Consider the following 20,050-nt stretch of genomic DNA (forward strand, 5'->3'; position numbering starts at 1 on the left):
AGGAACTATAGAATGATATTTTCCCCTCATAAAAATATGAATGACTGATGTCATAATAATGACAATCAATCAATTTCTAATGATCCAAAAAAGAAAAGTCAGCAAGAAAACCACAGACCCCTGCAGACATTTCTTCCAATTTTCTGCTCAAGCCTAAAAAGTAAATAAAAATAAGGCGTTAACTACAGAACAGTTAAGGCCTTTCAAACTTGTAAGCTGTTTTCTGAAACTGGGAATCAAAGTTTACCTGCCTCAATCTTCAGTTTTATAAATGTAAGCAAACTGCGGACCCACCTTTTCAATATCGTCCTCTTGATTGGTCATCACCAGAAAGCCGCCGTCATCCAGAATCACACAATCTACATTCTGTAATCACATCAAGATATTAAAAAGTCTTACATTTGAATGACTCTTGTCCATAAATAATAAGGGGAAAATATTCAGTTTAACCTTTTACCTTATCGTTTCGAAGACAGCCACAGATCTCATCATTGCACTACAAAGGAAATATACACAATAATGACAAGTCAGAGTCTGGATCGCGTATGAGTCCTCGATTGTAGACGCAAAGCAGACAGAATCTACTTACATTCAACTTCTGTGTGGTATTAATGAAGCTCTCCATCCAGGCACTAATGTCCAACTTCACACCAACCACTGTGGTGAAACATAAAAGCCAGACATCCTAGATCATGTTGGACCTCTGCATCAACTTTACTCTCTGAACTTAGAAAATCCAAACTTGGCCAAGGATCACAGGAGAGCAGACAACTTGATGTGTGGCTTGTGTGTGTTTGTGTGTATATGTCAGAGAGAGAGGGAGAATCAGACAAATGAAGTGCAGCAGTCCGTTAATTATGGCCCTGTATGTCTTAAGATATTAAGAAATGAAATGGGTGAAGGCTATAAGGTTGCAAATGTAAGTGTTTAAATCACACTAATAGAGCTAAGTGAATCCGTAGGTGGTAGACCGCTGAAGAAATAAAAAGTAGAAAGGTGTAAATTAGGTCCTTTTTGGTTTAAGTGCGTCTGTGTGCATGTGTCCTCACCAGCTGGTTTGAGTATGACACCGTCGATGTTGAGGTTTACTGCTCTGCTCACCAGAAGGGATTCACTTACTACAAGAAGAAGAAGAACAATGAAACACTGTACACATGAGCAGACACATTAAGACACTAAACTCTGTGTTTGTGATTTACTCACTGTTTTCTTTTTTAGCATAAGGTGTGAAGACGTAAACGTCATTTTCCAAACTTCTCTTGTAGAAACTTGACTCGTACGTCTCCGCTTTTTCCGTCCATTCCAGCCCAGCGCTGACAAATACATCGAGCAAAAACAATGCCACAACTGTGATCTCTTTAGAGCCTGCGGTCCTTTTACTTTGTGAGGTACAGTTTGATTCACTTAATAATTCAGTACTTATCAATACATTAAAACCTGTTCCGTCTAGAGTTGGCACTTTGTTCTTATAATAACTTACACTGAGGTCATATCAGTCTTCTTCACTGTTAGCGAAACACAACAAAAATACACAACCCACAATAAATGGATCTGAAATTTTCCAGGTGAGCTGCAAGTGTGAATTTTTCATTTTCACCCAGACTTTTTTCCTGTCACCCTCGAGTAAATGTCCCCTCCCCAACACAGGGAGGGGATAAAATCATTTACATACCTGGGTCTTAAGTTAATGTGTTTTAATTCTGAGCTTATGGGCACTTCTTTTGTGCTTATAATCCATATCTTTCTGTAGTTCCTGCTCTCTAATAACAAGACCATATGGTAGCTCTTAAGTCGAAACTCAAACTCTGACAAGTGGCAGCGAATGGATGGGTGAATGTTCAAAATGCCTATATTTGTAGCATTTAAAGCATCAGTGGATTAACTGCAGCTTGCTTGGCAGACCATGTTTTTCACCCTTTTTAGATAATCCTGAACATATTTTCTTGTTCCAGAGCTTTAAATCCATTCTTCCTTCCATATGAACTTGATAAGTACCTCTTGGGATAGACCCGTGTGATCCCTCCATCGGTGGCAACAAATCTGGCAAGGACACCATGCCTGACAAGCAGAGAAGATAAAGCTATAAAACACACAGTTACAAAAATCTGGAATGTGCTTTAAGTCTGCAAGACATTTATAGGTGATGCTGAAATAGCTGAACCATCTGTATTGTATTTTTCAGTGTACACATTCATTACCAAATACCATCTATAGAATAAGTGATGCCACATTTTTGTTTGTTTGCTGTGTATCATGAAAAAAAAGAGCTAATGATGGGTGGTGTGTAAGATGCAGGGTGTACTCACAGCCATTCATTATCTTTCCAATTCTTAACCAATTCGGAGGTGATGCCAGCATCCAAAAGCAATCTGTTCACCAGTTCCACATTACCTACACAGACAAAATATCGCATGATGTATCTATGCATTTTTTTTAAATACATTCCTGGCATTGTATTTATTTATGAAATTCTACATTGCTTGCGCTGGTTCCTCATTGGTCGCCCTGTTCATCTGCTGAATTGTTGGTACTGACATGTGAATGTAATGGAACGCTGCTGTGATGTGTTTATGTCCTTTATGTTGTCTTTGCTTCTTTTAATGGCTCGATAGGCTGTAAAACTTCTGGGATAAATAAAGTCTGAATCTGAACATAAGACCCCAACATGTCATCCCTCAATATCATTTGTGTGCCTGTTGATTAACCAGACATTGTCAAAGTTTGTGACTAACTATTCAGTCTTTAATCAACTTTTGATCAAGTTTCCATCTTAAAAAATGGTGATACCCTATGTATTGTTTCCAGCTTGGCTTGGTATGCCTGTGTAACAGGAATCAGCTGGAATAAGTCGGATAAATTCCCGAGGAGCATCAACCGCAAAAACGGAATGCATAATGATGTGTGTGAAAAGAGTGATGGGAGAAAAAGTAACCAAATGACAACACGTTTCACTGAGTGTTGATTGCATGGGGGCTTGGTTATATAACTAAACTTACGAGCAGATAAAAGCCATCTTGGGAGCGAGTTTGAAGGAACAAAATAGGGACAATCTGACAGAGTGATGCTTTCTAGTCACATCAAGGCATGTCTTGTAGATATGAGGCAGATTGGATGATCAAACCAGCTGGCCAAATTGGTTGGTAAAGGTGTTACTTTCCTTTTTTCCCCCAAAATGTCTGACAAGACCACCTGACAAATATAACTGGTTGAAAAAAAGCTGCTCGTCGAATCATTGGCAGTGCCCACCACTTTGAACTCTCCAACAACCTGCTTCACACCATTAACATCGAGACTCGTTGATATACCCCCACCACCTCTTCCCCACCTTTATGACACACCACACACATCAGAGAAAACAGCTGGTGTAACACTTTACCCCCCCCCCCCCCCCACCCAGCACACTCCACCTTTTCTCTTTGGGCAATGGTTTTCATTAAGGATACTTTATTGAAGGCAGCCCAGGAATTCTTAATGTACTTCAACTCTTGCGCCACTGCAGTGGCTTAACGGAGGAAAGCGTGTAACGATACTCAAGCCGCCAACAGTCCACATGGGCCTTACTTTACTTCTCCCTTTAAACTCTCTGTGGACTGCATTAAAGTAGCAGCTAATAATTGGAGCTAGTAATAATTCAATTGGGAGAACGTTTTTATTAGATTGATTTTCTTGAGATGTTTGAACTAAGTTCCCAAACTCAAATCGTCAAACTATACATAAAGGAGATCTTTTATGAACACCTGGGGACCTCTTGTTTTACTCAGTGGGTATAAATGCATATCAATGAGTGTCTGAACCAATGGCAGTGATGTTAATGCGTTGGTCAGATGTTTGGGAGAAGGTCCAGTGGCCCCTGATTTGTGTTTTATTGCTCCGCTCGTGCTCCTGGCTTGACGTGTCCTGCTCTTTCTCACAAACACACAGTAATTGGATGAGGTCGAGCGGGTATAGGTTGGGTGTGGAAGGCACATTATTGGTGAGCACTGTGTGTGTGTGCACGAGCGAGTGTGTCACATCTAAGCCGCCGTGCCTCACACATGTGCACCCAGGCGTGTGATGGTCAGACTTTTAGAGTTAGCATCACATGGGTAACACGAACACAGGGGTTCCACATCACAAAGCTTTGCTTGGTCATGCGCAACGAAACCATCCAGCAAGACCTGCGTTTCACTGGAAAAAGAAACCTCTGGGAATCGGTTTCCATTGGCGATTTTCCATTAAATGTTCAATGCACGCCTTAATGCAAAGCCAGATGGCTAAGATTCGTTCACAAACACTGTAAAGCATTGCAGCTCTTTGAGATGTAAATAGGGTCTGTTTGATTCTCATTGAAAATATATGAGTTGGTTGTGATACTCACACATGGGGTTGTTTGGAGTCTTTATGTCGATGTAATCGTTGAATTCCATGAGGAACTCTGTGTTGTTTGAGTCCTTATCAGGCGGCTTCAGATCCTTACAGTACACCCTGTGGCAAACAACAGAGGTTTAAAGAAAATCAACGAAAGAGGAAAAAAATGAATCCCAAGGTTGAGATTTTCCTCGCTGCCAAGTTGCAATCCAAACAAACTGTGTTTGGTCTTACCTTGGTGCAATATATGTATATCCATATTCATCAAATTTGTCCACCAGCAGACTTTCAGAAACTGAAAGGTAAAGGAAGTATTTATTCATTTATTTTTTGCTGTTAAAAGTCAAACAGAACTAATCATTGAACACAGATGACTTTTTTTTTTTTTGACCTTGCTTAATGCAAACCTCCTTCTCAATATGTATTAAGAGTTTTTAAAAAACAACAACAAGATGCCATGTCTTGATAGACTGAAGAGAGAAATACCTTCTTAAAAAAGTTAAATCCTTTGAAATACAAAAAATGGAAATACATTTTGTAAGGTAAGAGTTGGTACTCAAAAAGAAAATATGAACATTTAGGCCACATTTACCACACAACAACGGTTGTGAACTTTATTCTGCACAAAAATCAAAAAGAGAAAATCAAATAAACACAGTACAAGTATCACAACAGACTTTGCCAGACATGCCGGGCCAAGGATCGGCAAGGTTCGAGAACAGGAGGAGAGAGATGAAAGTATAAAAAGGAAAATACTTGCCATTTTCCCCTGGAGTGGAAAAAAATCCCAGCAGAGAGAAAGTGAGCGAATGAGAGATTCGTCCCCCGGGGAGGAAAAGACGAGAGGGAAAAGAAAGGGGGGGGAAAAAGGACAGGGTAAAACCACAGGGGTCAAAGGTGACACAATATTTTATTCACAGAGCAAGCCCTGAATAGAAATATTGCATTCCCAACAAAAGGTTTAAGGCCTTTGGATGGAAATGGAGATGATGCTGATGGAGAAAACAACCAGCGGCTTATAATGTGGTCAGAACTTTTGATGATGTACTTTTACCATTAGCATTAGCATTCTTCTGGTGATACAGTTAATCTGCACTTTATGGAATATTTGCACTACAATACTGCACATAAAACTGAAAATGAACCACAGCTTATAAACGTCCCGTTCCTTTGACATTCTCAAAAGCGTGGCGTGTCCACAATAGATTATTCTACACAGCTACATTTCTCATGACGACATGGGCTTCTCTTTGTCCTGTTTCGGTGGTTATGATTGGGAAATAATTGCACCCATGTGCTTATTTCTTTGATATTCGGTCAGCACTTACTAATCCAACAAAGTATCTAGTAATGATGGATAGCAGAGAGACTTGGGGAGTGTCAACTGCTTATTTTTTATGCACTTTTGCATGCCTTTTCACACTCGTGATGACACTTCTGCCAACTTTGTGAACACTTTGTTCTACAACTGAATAAATGTGGTGTCTAAGCACCGTCTGCATGGATTTCAACATGAATCAATATCACTCATTGAACCATGTGAGACAAAAGCCAGCCCTGAAGTCGAACACACACACACCAGGCTTCAGTTTCAGTTCATCCAGAGCTGTAAGTGTTCTGTGTACTTTCTTGATGGAGTGATCACACACAACACAACTGATGACAAAGCACACAGAAGGACACACCGGAGACACGCAGCCACGTGTGTCAACAGGGTTCCTGTCTTTAATTAGAAGTTATTTAACTCGCTTGTAAAAAGGCAAAGTGAGTCAAGGAGAAGAAAAGTTAAGACAACAACAACAACAAAAAAAAGAAAAGTACCAAACAACGTTTTGGGCTCAGACTCACAGCTTTCTCCTTTATGGGATCACCTTAAAAAAATACAAACATCCTGCTGTCTGTTCTTTGGACTGCAGTGCCAAAACCACATCTGAGAGCTGTTGCAACAGGTGGGGGGTTGAGTATATAAGCGTGAATGCAGGCGCACACACACGCCATGTGAGGCACACTGTGTGGGCACGCGTTGCATGCAAAGCGCTACTTGTGTGAGTGCAGACGGCGGCTTGATTCAGTGTTGCAGAATTGTCATTATTAATCACGAGCTATTAGTTAAAGAAAAACAGATAATGAAAACATCATGCCTCTGCGTGTGTGAGAGTGCAGCAGAGTGTTAGGGCGGTATAAGGTGAAGCACAGGGGGGGAATCCTTGCGCTACTTCCTCCTAATACAAGCAAAAACGTTCTTATTAGAGTGTTTGTTTAATGACCTGTTAAGGTCAATTCATTACTTGGGTTAACTGCTGGGCTTTGGCACTTTGTTTAGACTAAAGTGTAGACTAACGTTTGATCAAATCAAAACAAATTGACATAAATGAGTGCATGTAGAAGCCATGTGTGCAGAGTCAGAAAAGTATTTATAACAAATGTCGACTTTATCATTTTCTAATTACATATTCTTTTCATATAAGCTTCCATTGATGCTCATTGGACTTTGGACTTAGTTGAACTATTTTGTTTCCTTCATATTGTCAAAGTCATGAATTAATTTATTTTTGTTCATAGATGAGATAATATTTAACAACCTGTAATAAACTTAACAGCTTGAATATTATCTTTTCATTTTCTTGACTCTCGTTCTCATTTCTGATCCAGTCGCTCAAGTATAAAGCTTCCAATCCCCCGCTCACATCTCAGATACAGTACAGGCTACTTGATTGGCTGCCACGGCTCATTTCGAATTGTGCTGCAACTCAAAATTACACTTTACAACTAAATATAAAAGTGATGAAATGTACACTTGAGATTGAGTTTGTTTATTTAAGACGCCAAAAAGTGGGGAACTTAGACCCAAAAGGTGTGAGACACTTTGGAGCAGAGTAAATCATCTTTCTTTTTGTTGTTGGAAATACACAAGATAGTACAGGATACGTAGCTGTTAAGTATGGAGGTCAAATATACAAATCAAAGAAAACATACAGTCAGAGAAATAGGCTTCACTTTAAATTTAGTTCACACACACACACACACACAGACACACACACACAGACACAGACACAGACACAGACACAGACACAGACACAGACACACACACACACACACACACACACACACACACACACACACACACACACACACACACACACACACACACACACACACACACACACACACACACACACACACACACACACACACACACACACACACAATAAAACTGTCCTTTGAGAAATACTATGATTCAATGTTTTAATAGTGGAAACACATTGCTCAAAAGAGATATGAGAGGACATCGCTGCATATGGAACTTCTGAGCCACTGACAAAAACGCGTACCCACACATTCATCCACTTAAAGACACAGGCATGCACATAAAATGATGCATTTAGTAGTAAATTATTTCACGAGCACTGTAAGTGTGATAGACACTGGAGCCACTCATCCTGCTGTCTGGCAAACAAAATCTTTAAACATCACCACAAATGAGTGTCAGCGTTACCATATCTATATACAAGAAGCAAGGGCTTGCAGTTTGGGTGTGCTCGGGGCACTGTAAGTGATGGATAGGAACCATTAACTCTGACTGTCTCTGCCTTAAATGGAGAAAAATGATGTGACGAAAGGATGTTCGCCGACAGAGCCCAACATTCACCAAACAAATAAAAAATAAATTTGACTGAATGGAAAAAGTAAGAAGGGCACAAATGTTTGAGCTTTTTTTTAGTGGCACTTACATTTTGCCTGGGTGATGGTGTCGCTGATCGTTGTCTGGATGTAATGCATACTGTAGTCTGGAAGCACCAGGGCCAGGCTGAAGAGAAAATACACACAATCTCAACACAAAATAGAAGAAAAGTTTGTAGTAAGAATTTTATTGCGATGCACTTTCACACAAAGCCCTTTTAAATTGTAATCAATCTTAAATACATCCACTCCGCTTGCTCACAATCTTGCACAATACACCCAATTAACATGTGAAATTAACATGTGAAAAAACATATTTTGAGAAAGAATTTGTAAAAGCGCCGTCGAAGATCTTTCAGTAACTCCTGCTAAGAATCTTTATAGCATCAGGCAGGCCCCTCAGTGCTCCACCTAGAACACTTTAAATTGTGCCTGGACTTCATCCTAAACTCAAGACCACCGTCCAGCTCCAGTGCAAATGAGAACAAAATACTTTTATGCAATTATCAGGAACATTTTGCAAACTCTGTCAATGAAAAACATCTGGATTACCTCTATTTTGGGACTGCGTGTTCAATTATTCATGAGACGTCACACTTATTTACCTGTAATCTGTCCCCTTCACCGGTGCAAAGCTGTACGTCCTCTGACCTAAATCAATGTAGCGCTTTGAAGGCAAAAGTTGGGTTGGAACATCAGTAGATTTCATTGCAAAGTAAATGTGTTTATAATTGTCTTGGACTTCCAAAATCCCTGAATGATGACATTACCTCGTCTTGTGATTTTACTAAAGTAGAAATGGTGTAGTTCCCGGTCAGGCCGTCGATCATTTTCTTTCTTATCTGTGGGCCGAATAATCAAAAAGTAATTCATCAGAAAATTATAAAAGGAAACAATTAATCCATCGCACAACGTTTAGAAACTTCACCACACAGCACTATTGATTCTGACAAGAGCTCATGGAAGCACACAGGTGGAGTCATCTATTTTCCAAACCTCCACTTTGATGTCGTTTTCCAGCTCTGCATCCAGGAAGTCCAGCGTTACAGGTTCATTAAACTTGGCAGTCTGCAGAGAAACGCAAGCAATCAGTCGGTCGTACATGTTGCATTTATAATTCACGGGCTTTGACTACAACGCAGAGCAAATCAAACATCAGTTGTTGAGCTGGTGTTTCCAAAAGAGATTAGGATGCATACCATTTTTCTGTAGCCTCCATTAGGGGAACATGTTATGGTCTAATTTCTCCGTCAACGCTGACATTTGAGTGTTGTAATCATCTGTGACCAATGTGTGCATGCGTAATTTACAAGAAGAGCGCAACTCTCAAAGGCCAATGAAAAACATCTTGCTATCTTTCAACAAACAACACTCGGAACAATTGGACCATTTACAATACGAATTCAAAAGTCAGCCAAACCGCACAAACAAAGTCAGAGTGGTAACTCACACAAACATTACATCTGCGGCAGAGATACTGTTTATTGCTAGCTTTATGCTAGCAGGACAAAACATATACACAATCGCTCTGCAATGGAGAAAACACTAGACATATTCAATGGTCCTGTTTACACCGGGTACTAACATGCATCCTCAGTGGTCTGATCACAAGTGGGCAGCTCGGAGTACAGGTGTAAACACACCTGAATCACTGTGAGAGGCATGGACATGAGGCACTCAGATTGAGACGCGTTGGGAGTTAGTCTGGGCTGCATATGTACACATTCTTTGAGGAGTGTATATGCTGATATGTTCTTGAACCACTGAAGGGCTGTCTAGTATCCTGAGGGCCGAGGCCATGCTGGGTGTCAGAGCGCTTGTCGGATTTCATTCTTTTAGCATTGTTCATGCTTTTAAATCCCCTTTCATCCTACATTCATTTATAATAACGTTTATTGAAAATGTTTTTCGTATTTTTATCCATATGTGAATATCTGACCACCCCTCACATTCTTGAGGGTGAGCTGCATGTGCGAGTGTGGCAGCAGCCGCAGTTTTCACCTCCACTCTCTGCAGATTTTTCTCTTGCCTGTTTGGACTAAAACTGCTGTATGAACACAGCGAGTGTTATCTTGTGGGGTTTCCCGGTGGGCGAGCAGAAGAGGGTGATGATGCTCAAAGCACATGACCTGTGAGTGACACAAACCGCTTCGTTTTTTTCCTGACATCTTGTAAACAACAAGAGTGTTTTACAATATGATCTGCCTTCTTAGAGCCTCGTGTCCAACAGGGACTTCAACATCAAATAAGGACAGTACAGGGGCGGGCTGTCTGGAATGCTTTTTTTTTTTTTTTTCCTGGAGAAACTATAAAGAAGAAGAGCGTAAAACACAAACCTAACTGCTAACAGACACTCCAGTGTGAAGTTCAGCTGCTGTGGTTGTTTTAATGGATTTAGAGACAGGACAGTGGACAGTGTCAGAACTCGGGGAGAGGAAGAGTAGGGAGTGACATACAGGAAAGGAGCCATAAGTTGGGATTCGTACCTGGGTTGCCACATGGGGTTCTTGCAATAACCACTACGCTACCAGTGGCCCTCAACTCATTTGTGAATGGCTATCCACTTGTGATGGGATCATTGAGTACACGTGTAAATAACTACCACGTGTAAACAGGCTCTGTGTCTCAAAAGCTCGTTATATTCACAATCAGGAGTGTTGTGTTTTTCTTGCCAGTTCCACCGTTGTTAATGAAAAACTAATGGGCTTTGGCACATTACCCATATGTTTACAACAACATGTCAGGTGAAAATGATGATGTCAGGGATTTCTCTTACCAGCGGCTGAAGATTAGGATGGAGCAGCACATATCCATTCGGATCAATGGCGAAGTAGTAGCCATTGGGTCCAAACTATAGAAGAATGAAACAAAAGGGGAAGATGTGCGTTAGAGGAGGCACTTGAATCTACTAAAACTGTCATATAGCTGAAATAAGGCTGTTTTACAAAAAGGCTTTCTTACAGTAAAGCGAGGCGTCAGTCTCTTGATGTCGTCAAGGGAGACATCAATCGCCATGACACCCAAGATGAGCTGGTTTTGAGATTTCTAGGAGAAAAAAACAAACCGGGGGGAAAGAAGCGAGTAAATTAGGGGTAAGAAAAGAGCCAGTGTGAGACACATGCTTGAGTTCTATTGCGCTCTCTGGATGAGTCAAGTCCCTCCGCGCTGTCTGAAGGATATCAAGCAAATGGGGTGCAACAGAAATCTGGACAGTGTCATTCCCAACAGCTTTACATGCCGCCATGAGTCACTGACAAGGCATTTCCAGCCTTTAGTTTGCAGTCACAGAGGAGGTAACCTCGAGTCCTTCGATGTAGACATGTAAACTCATCTTGAAGCACTTAGCTACCGGATCATTTGTCTCTCCACAAGTTTGATGTTTTTTTGATATGTGCTCTATGACAACTTCCTGGGGAGGCATGTGGGAGAGCTTTAAGGGGACCGGAGCGTCAACAAAAGGATACAAGAGAGAGCCACAAGAAAGAGGAGCATAAAAGGAAATTATAAGAGGATGATTGAGAGTAATCATGTTGCATGTCTATTATTTTAGTCTGGTAAACATTAGGTTGTGTCACTTAACCACAGACTTCAACTCTTTCACGGGGTCAAAGTGTCACACCATAAATCTAGTTGGGAAGTCATTGTTAACCACAGGATACAAAGACGACAAAATGAGAAACAAAAGTGTTCTTCTCCTACCTTGGAGCCTGTGCTGGTCTTGTTAAAGACAGGTAGAGTTCCAGTGATCACCAGGCCCAGCTCCTAAACATGAAACATGCCATACATTGTGTTAACATTTGGAATGTAGACTAACATTTACTTTTTACAGAGGTGGGAAACCATGAAGCACATGCACTTTGTACTCAAAGCTACTCTCCAGAGTGTTTCACTGAAATGAATATGGATGCCTCTATATGACCTTCACACACAAACAAGACAGTCAGTGTTGTAATACTGAATGCTTGTAAAGGCTGCTTTCAGACAAAGTAAGATGGTTTACATTGAAACCCGTTTCCCTCACAGTATTGCTCCTGTACTTCCTCTGTTGTTGGATAAACAGCAGACGCCGTTGCATCCACATTACAACTCTGGGACTTTTACAATGACGGGGAGACAAAGGGAGGTTCTGACGAAAGACACAGTGAGATGAAACCAAAAACTGAGACACTTAATAGTCGAGAAGAGGCAACACTATTCCCATCCAACTGCGTTTGTTATTTTCAGTATATTGAAAATTAAGAGTCATTTAAGAACTGTCCTTCAGAGGGTTACCAAGGCTCTAGTTCAAAAGAGCCTTTTTCACATAAATATGATAAGCATTCAGCATAAATATATTACTGCCTACATAAGACTATATAATGTCTAACCAGTTTTTTTAATCCTTCTTGTGAATATGCTAGTCACATGATTTAAATATCACTTCAGAGAGTTGTCCTCCATGAACGCCAGACGTGCCCGAGGAAAACTGAAACTGAGGTCTTACAAAACTAAATGCTTCCTGTAACAAAAGGCAGAGACATTTTTGGTGATGACAGGGTTGATAAAGTCCCAAAAGTTGACAGCGTGTTATCAGTGAACAGATGACGACAGCCGAACCATTTGGCAGAGTTTACCAGACTGCTCTCTTATCTCCGCTGTCGCCTAAAACAGAAGCTTAAACACCACAAATAAGTGATAAATGTAGCATTTTTCTAATCAAAGTTTATCTGTCTTTACACAAACAAGACTGGAAAAGGGCTGAAGTTGAGTTTACCAAGAAGACAAACTGCAAATGTTCGGAATCTTTTTCGAAGATTTATCTGAAATCGTTTATCTGACAGAAAACAGATTTTGTCTCGTTCTCACAGAACTTTACAAAAACCTCGGTCACGTTTGTTTTCCCACACGTCTCAAAGTATCCCCTCTTATACAACCTACCAGCGCGTCAAGGTAGACGTTGGTCCACTGAACCTGCTTGGCCTTTCTGTCAGCCTTAACCATGGGTCTGCCTAAAACATCCAGGTACTCCTGCGAAGACGGGAGACGAAGGAGACTTTTTGATTTGCAACATGAACAGCCAACATTTGACCACAAGAGGGCGCCACTCACAAAGAAGTAAGAGACGAGAACGCTGGAGTTTACCTGAGTGTTGATTCTGATGGCTCCTATAGATGGGATCTCGTAATAGTACCCTGAGACAAATACAGGATATTATTCATAGAAAAAAATAATAAAAAATTATGATACAGCTTCAATTTTAGATTCGACACAGAGGAATTAAAAAAACACGGTTTCAATGTTGGGACCTGTGGAGAGCATCTTGTTTTTGTTTTTTGCTTGACACATGACAGTTCTTGAAGTGTTTTGGTGTTTTCAGACTATGAAAATTCTAGTTTAAGATTGATAACATACAAAACCAAAAGCAGAATTGGTTTAAAAATCCTCCATTTCTCATGAAACACTGACTAACAAATTTCACAAAAGGTTTCCAAGTGCCAAACTGTGGACACATGTTCACAAATATTGTCAAAATGTTAAAAAGGGAACTTTTTCAGAGTTCATTCAAGCAAATTAGAGGAATTCAGCTGACTTCTTTCGTTACACTTTCCACTGGTGTCCAATTTGCTTGGACATCTAAGCTTGATTGTGACCTCATACCTTTATTCTTACAGGCCATCCACTGAATTGGTCCTTTGTCATAGTTGTGTTGACCCACTGAAAATGTAAAGATGCGCACCTGTATGGATAGATAGTAAGTTAAAAAAAAAAAAGTGAATGTGTAAGTGAACAGTAGATAAAAAAGACTTCTGTGTTCTACTACAATCTGAACATTTGAAGTCCTACCGCTTGTGTCGGGTTGTATTTTTCAAAGATCTCCTCTGCCCTCTCCTCTCCTCCGTCAGTGAAGAGCATGATGATCTTGTTACAGTTTGCTCTGGACACATTCATCTGTCAGATACAGAGCTAATTCATTAGGTATCCTAACCAGTACTTAATCAAACAGATAACATTTACAGCACATTTATGTTATTAAAGGAGCTGCTGGGGAAATGAATTAAGATGTGAGAACTCTTTATGCATCTGACAGGAGCAGTTTGAACAAGCTGTGATGTACGAATCCACCAGAAGAGGGCGACACATACTCAGTCTTTAAGCTAATGCTGCTGAGGTGGAGTTGGCAGTTTGTCTTTCAGTCTGCTCAATCACTTATTTTTCACAATTCAATTAAAACGTTAAATAAATGTATATTATAACAGACTAATTAGAAAACATAATGGAGCCACTTTGATTGACTGCATATCTCGAGGGAAGTTGTCGTTATAATAACCAAGAAACACACATAACTCATACTCTGTTACACTTATGGGAGAGATAGCGTGCAAAAACGTCCCCGCGGAGAGTTCACCTGTGCGAGCTGCTCGAAGGCCAGCTCGAAGCCGCCTCTGTAGTTGGTGATGCCCTTGGCGGAGATGACCTGCACGGCGTCTTGGAGCTTCCTCTTGTTCCGCGTGTTGGCCTGTACCAGGTTCTCGAAGCAAGACGCGTACATGGCCTTGTCATTGAACTGGAGGGGGAGAGGGAAGGAGGGATGACGGGAAGTGGAGGGAAGGCACTTGCACATATTTGCTGTTAAATATGTGGTTTTCCCATTTGTTACGGAGGCATGCGGTGTCCATAAACATTCAGGTTTGGACTTCAAACATTACAAAAGAGATCACGTTTAAAACACTTCAATTATCTTTAAATTTGTCAAAATCATAAATCAGTCTTTATCAAATCTGCACAGACCGAAGGGAGCTAAAGGAGCAGAAGGAAGGATTGAGCAGGAGAGCAGGAAGGGATGCGCAAACAGTGACATAAGGAGGTAAACAAAAACAAGAACAAAAAAGCTTGGTTATGGAGTGTTCATGCTGTAGAGAAAAACACACTACAGTATCAAGTTAAATCACATTTATACAGCCCTGCATTTAAAGACAAATTAGATTAGTATTGGTGAATAGTTAATGTGGAGGAACAGATGGATGTCTTCAATTCATGCACACACACACACTAGCCTTTCTCAACACACACAGCATCCATAGAGGTCTGAGACATGGCTCATTAATACCCAACATCTGTTGTGGCTTTGACTGCAAACATGTTCAACACACACACACACACACACACACACACACACACACACACACACACACACACACACACACACACACACACACACACACACACACACACACACACACACACACACACACACACACACACACACACACACACACACACACACACACACACACACACACACACACACACTTTTTTAAGAATATAATTTTGAACTCTTAAGTGATAATTACTTTTCCGAAAGGATATTGTGTGATGAGAAAATACTAGTGATGCTCGGAAACATAAAGGATCCTTCATGCAAACGGAAATGCGTGTATACTCATATAGGTGTAAAGACACACAAACACACATAGACACATAGACACATACACACAACAGAGTTAAAAGATGACCTACTCGCTTTATATACACTATTTAAATTTGAAAGGATGTAATAGATCACTCCTTCAAAGAGCTTTAAAATTTATTTTCAAAGGTCTACAAGCTGAGCGGGACGCCGTCAATATTCCTATTATGCTGCTGCCTGATTTGATTAACTTCAAAAGGCCTTTCACTTTGCTGATTTGAAAGCTCCAAACAAAACATAAACCACTGCTCTATTAAGGGAATTGAAAGAAAACGTTAGTAATGATTCATTTGGAAAGTAAATCGAAAACAGCAATTTATGTCCCTGACCATCAAGAAGAAGTACAAAGAGGACACAAATAAGCATGAGAGGGTCATTCCAATAAAGTGTCGGCAAAATCTGAGTGAATCACATCTTCTGTGCAAAGCTGCAAAGTCTCTGGAGCGAAAGATTAAGGAAAAATTAAGCTCTTGCATAAGTTCAGTCAGAATGAGTATATTCTGCAGGCTGGTTCAGTAGTTTATTATTTTACTATGTTGCATAGTACCGTACACATGCTCACTCATATTTTCCCATTTCATCAGCTGTTTGTATCCCCTGGTCCCACCCATCCAGTAGCACTACTTATCTCCCTCACCGTTAGCCTGTCAAAATATGTTTAGTTACAGTGTTGAACTTACTTTTTCAGTTCCTTATTTCAACTTGTGACACATAGTATCACATACTTGGCAGTTTGTTGGTTGTGGATCAACAGTATTAAGAGGTTGATTCAAGCAGCACATCTAAAGTTAGTCTGAAGTTAGGATGTTACTTTTTGAATTTCAATCCGACAAATCATGTCAAGTGTTTTTTCCTCCAGTCAGGTTACTCGGAATTTCCATTAAGAGGAGGAAGAGCATGATTCATACATTAGCCTTAAATGAAGCAGACTAGTTAACCTTAATGATGGAAGAATCTTATTGAAATCCCCATGTTGGTAAACACCTTGATTGCTTGAGTTTCAATTAAGCTTGCGCAGTCTTTTCATTTCTAAGAACCTCATTCAAAGTGTGGCTCGTAAACACAGAAAAACATTATTTGTCTATCTGATCAGGTCACATCCCAAGGTTTGCTCCAGCTGTGTCATTTGTTCGCTGTGTAGAAAGGCACAAATTCTTGGATTCAGCTCTGATGCTCTATAGACGTTTCCCTTACACACAGCCTTACATCGACACACTTATACACTCACAACATATATACTGTATGAGCGATAAGTAAAAAGAATGAGCACGCAGGCATGCATGCATCACTGCAGATATGAAGCCACGATACTGATCCATCCATGTGCAGTACATCAAGTCCCTGAAAAAGGTCACTGCCATGTTTAAACCAATGACTCAGACAGCCCCGCCACAAATACGTCCACATTAACATTCAGCAAAAAAATGCAGCTGGAAATACACAACATATTCTGAATGAAAAAGAGTGTTGTAAAAAAAAAAAAAAGATATTTAGCTTAAAGCGACAGAGAGTCTCGTTTAAATAAAAAAGTGTTTGATATTGCATTGTATTTATTTCTCCTGGAATTAAAACTCAAGTATTTGCTGTGTTTTGAAAACTCACATAAACCACGTTCACATAGTCGTCATCAGAGAGGGTCTCCAGCATCTTGCTGACCGATGTTCGTATGAGCTTGAGGGTAAAACCTGAAACGCTGCCACTCCTGCAGTAAGTGGAAAAAAACGGTTCAATATTTCTACAACTACATTTTCTACACAGCAGATAAATAGAGGAGGAGGGGGACTTACTCTAAATAAATGACAGTGAATGATATATATATAATTATGGCTTTAGATGCACAAGCGTCATTTAGCATCACATTTAAAGAAGAAAAAGAAGTCAGGGAGAGAGAGGAGACCACAGGCCGGTCACCGAACCAAAGCCATCTGCTCCAGAGGACCCAAGCCTTTGCACATTGGGTGCGCACACACGCTAAAATGATCAGAAGTTATTGAATTTGATCAAATACTCAAGCTGTCATGACAGATACAACTCCATAAAAGTCCCTTCTGAGCATATTCCAACCTCGACTTTAAGGGCACAAGAAACTGGAAGTAAATACTGGGCTGTAAATGAGAAAGTCGTCCAATACTCCGACTGCCTCTTTTTTCCGTTTGTCAGTGTCACGCTGGCGCTGAGGCAGCTGTGAGCGCTGCGCGGTCGCTCCCCGCGGGGGTGAGGCTAGTCAGAGAGTTAGCATCACGGCCTTCAGGCGCGCAGAAAGAAAAGAAAATCCGACTGTAGGCTAATGGATGAATCATAAGGTCATCACTCACGCATCCACCAGGATCAGCATGTCCTTGGGTGATGCCGCCCCCTGAATGTACCTGGTGAGTAATAACGCACACACAAACAGACGCACACACACACGAACAGACACAAAAAATATTGTGGTTATTGAGCATGAAAAGTACATGTGCACAGAACATTTGCATGCATTTTATGAAACTAATTTCTAAAGAAAATATAAAACCCCATTTGTGAGAATGCATATTTTTTGGTTTCGTGTTTTGGTAATGAAACTTTTACTTCTCTTCAACTCTCTTCTCATACTCACCATGGTCGCCTGCGCACGTCGTAGAGATCTATTTTATCGTCTGAACGGTTTGCATTGATCCAAGGAGATGCTGGGATGCAACAGAAGGAGAACAAGTGGTTTAAAACACTTAAACATGTTCATCAAGACCACATGATTTTACTTTCTAGATCGGCCTTAACATACAATACACTATCCCTAAAAAGATGTACTACTTTCTTCCAGATCAAAAAAACACACGTTAAGTCCGCCTTTCTAACTGATGCAATTAACTTAGCTTAGCCTAGTGTGTGCGACACAGCTAGCATGGTGTGAACATTTGGAAGAGCATCTCATTCAGGGGCGCTGGTGGCACAGTGGTTAGTGTGTGCATCAATCTGCACTCTCTCTCTCACTGATTCTTTCTCTGTCTACTGTCCTGTCAATAAAGGCAAAAAAGCCCAAAAATAAATAAATTAGAAAAAAAAACCAACTCGAAAGTAGTGAAAGCAGCGAGATTTTTACTCTAGCCATAATCTGTGCCTTTCTTCAAAGCTAAGTAATTAGCCCATAGTGCTAATAGCCTTATCGATCTTTTCTTTTAGTTTAGACGAGAATGCTAGCTGCTGAAATGTTGAACTATAGTACACTATTTAATTTAAAAAGGTCTAATTTTGTTAGCGGTGGTAATTTCTATTCTATCCCTATTACTATTAACCATTAATCGCATCAGCTGCTGGGCTGCTAACCTGGGAAGTATCGAGCCAATCCAGTCGCAGAGCCGAACACCTGCCAAAGAAGCGACGGATCTTCCTCTTTGTTTTTCCGGAAAACTTCCTCCAAGGCTTCTGTCCAATTTAGCTCATTCAAAATAATATTAGCTGGAACACACAGACAGAAAAGAAAAAATGGAATGAGTCATATTTTTGTGGAAATACAAAATCATAAAAAGCACACAAGCACAAAATGACAAAATGTCAAGGCTTTTAGAGAAAGGATGGGGAGGAGAGGCTACTTGAAAGTCTTACAAAACACACAAACAGGCACACACACAAATACACATTTGCTTGTATTAGGCAACTGACATTGATGGCTGAGAAGAAGCCTACTCGAAGATATCGAATCTGACGTCAATCTGCTTTCATGCCATACTTCAATTTTTTTGCTCTCAAAACACACCAAAATCTGCAGCAGTTGCAAGTGAGCAAAACGGGGGAGATAGGGAAGAGAGGGTTAGGCACGAAAACAAAATGATTCAATTTGATATTTCGGGATCAAGACAAAATCCTCTTCCTGGTACTCGGGGGTACAGACATACAGTAAACGTTTTGTTTACCTGTTCGTCTGCAGGAGCTCTTACTGGCTTAATGCTCCAACAATCTAGTTTGACCGGGGAAAAAAAGCAAAGCTCCGCCGGAGAAAGTGGGCAGCATGTCAAAGTGATGCTGTGCATGACTCATACATGCGTGTGCGTGTGTGTGCGTGTGCGTGTGTGTGTGTTTTGTTAGAAAAAATAGAAAACCACAAAGAGCAGGAAAAAAAATAAATACAATTAAGGGTGATTTAAGGGTAAGACTTAGGGCATGAGATTTTCTTGCGGTTGATTTATACTCGACAGACAACTCGAAGCTGGGTTCAGAAATTTCAACAAATAAAATAGTATAGATTACAAAACGGCCCATACATGTTTTTTGTTTTTTTCTTAAATGCCTGAAAAGAGTCCAGGAAACTATTGTGTTTTTACCCTCTACCTCCCTCTTCTTTCTAATTTTTCTACACTTACTGTCTTGTGGCCCTCACGTTTCCCCACCACCTTCTTTACACAGCCTCCGTTTCCTTGCTTTCTTGGACAAAAAGAGAGTTTAGGCCAGCTCTCAAATGTCTCCCTCTAGTATTGGAGACAAAAGCGTGTCCCAATGATAAGTGGCGACAATTTGTTCAGGCCTGATCTCTCCTCTCCCCGAGGATGGCCCTTAATGGATTTGTCCTGCTAGTTTCCGTGACATCGGTAACAAGAAGTC

General features: G+C 40.5%; 1 protein-coding gene across 5 annotated transcripts in view; it reads right to left on the reverse strand.

Moving 5' to 3' along the window:
* cacna2d1a (calcium channel, voltage-dependent, alpha 2/delta subunit 1a) overlaps window positions 1-20,050 on the reverse strand; it is an 83,634-nt gene that overhangs the window by 12,574 nt on the left and 51,010 nt on the right. For all 5 annotated transcript variants that reach the window (XM_079335123.1, XM_079335124.1, XM_079335122.1 and 2 more), the window contains 25 exons: window positions 18,779-18,910; window positions 18,072-18,141; window positions 17,791-17,841; window positions 17,078-17,177; window positions 14,414-14,572; window positions 13,852-13,956; window positions 13,666-13,744; window positions 13,150-13,199; window positions 12,946-13,035; window positions 11,728-11,790; window positions 10,990-11,073; window positions 10,805-10,879; window positions 9,025-9,096; window positions 8,799-8,870; window positions 8,634-8,695; window positions 8,079-8,155; window positions 4,582-4,642; window positions 4,358-4,464; window positions 2,307-2,391; window positions 1,996-2,058; window positions 1,204-1,313; window positions 1,050-1,118; window positions 590-657; window positions 458-496; window positions 295-366 (listed from right to left, as the gene is read on the reverse strand). In XM_079335123.1, coding sequence (XP_079191249.1) covers window positions 295-366; window positions 458-496; window positions 590-657; window positions 1,050-1,118; window positions 1,204-1,313; window positions 1,996-2,058; window positions 2,307-2,391; window positions 4,358-4,464; window positions 4,582-4,642; window positions 8,079-8,155; window positions 8,634-8,695; window positions 8,799-8,870; window positions 9,025-9,096; window positions 10,805-10,879; window positions 10,990-11,073; window positions 11,728-11,790; window positions 12,946-13,035; window positions 13,150-13,199; window positions 13,666-13,744; window positions 13,852-13,956; window positions 14,414-14,572; window positions 17,078-17,177; window positions 17,791-17,841; window positions 18,072-18,141; window positions 18,779-18,910 — 2,015 coding nt within the window. The remainder of the gene's footprint in view (window positions 1-294; window positions 367-457; window positions 497-589; window positions 658-1,049; window positions 1,119-1,203; window positions 1,314-1,995; window positions 2,059-2,306; window positions 2,392-4,357; window positions 4,465-4,581; window positions 4,643-8,078; window positions 8,156-8,633; window positions 8,696-8,798; window positions 8,871-9,024; window positions 9,097-10,804; window positions 10,880-10,989; window positions 11,074-11,727; window positions 11,791-12,945; window positions 13,036-13,149; window positions 13,200-13,665; window positions 13,745-13,851; window positions 13,957-14,413; window positions 14,573-17,077; window positions 17,178-17,790; window positions 17,842-18,071; window positions 18,142-18,778; window positions 18,911-20,050) is intronic.

Source organism: Symphodus melops (genome assembly GCF_947650265.1).
Source record: "Symphodus melops genome assembly, chromosome: 22".
In the NCBI taxonomy this organism is placed as follows: domain Eukaryota; kingdom Metazoa; phylum Chordata; class Actinopteri; order Labriformes; family Labridae; genus Symphodus; species Symphodus melops.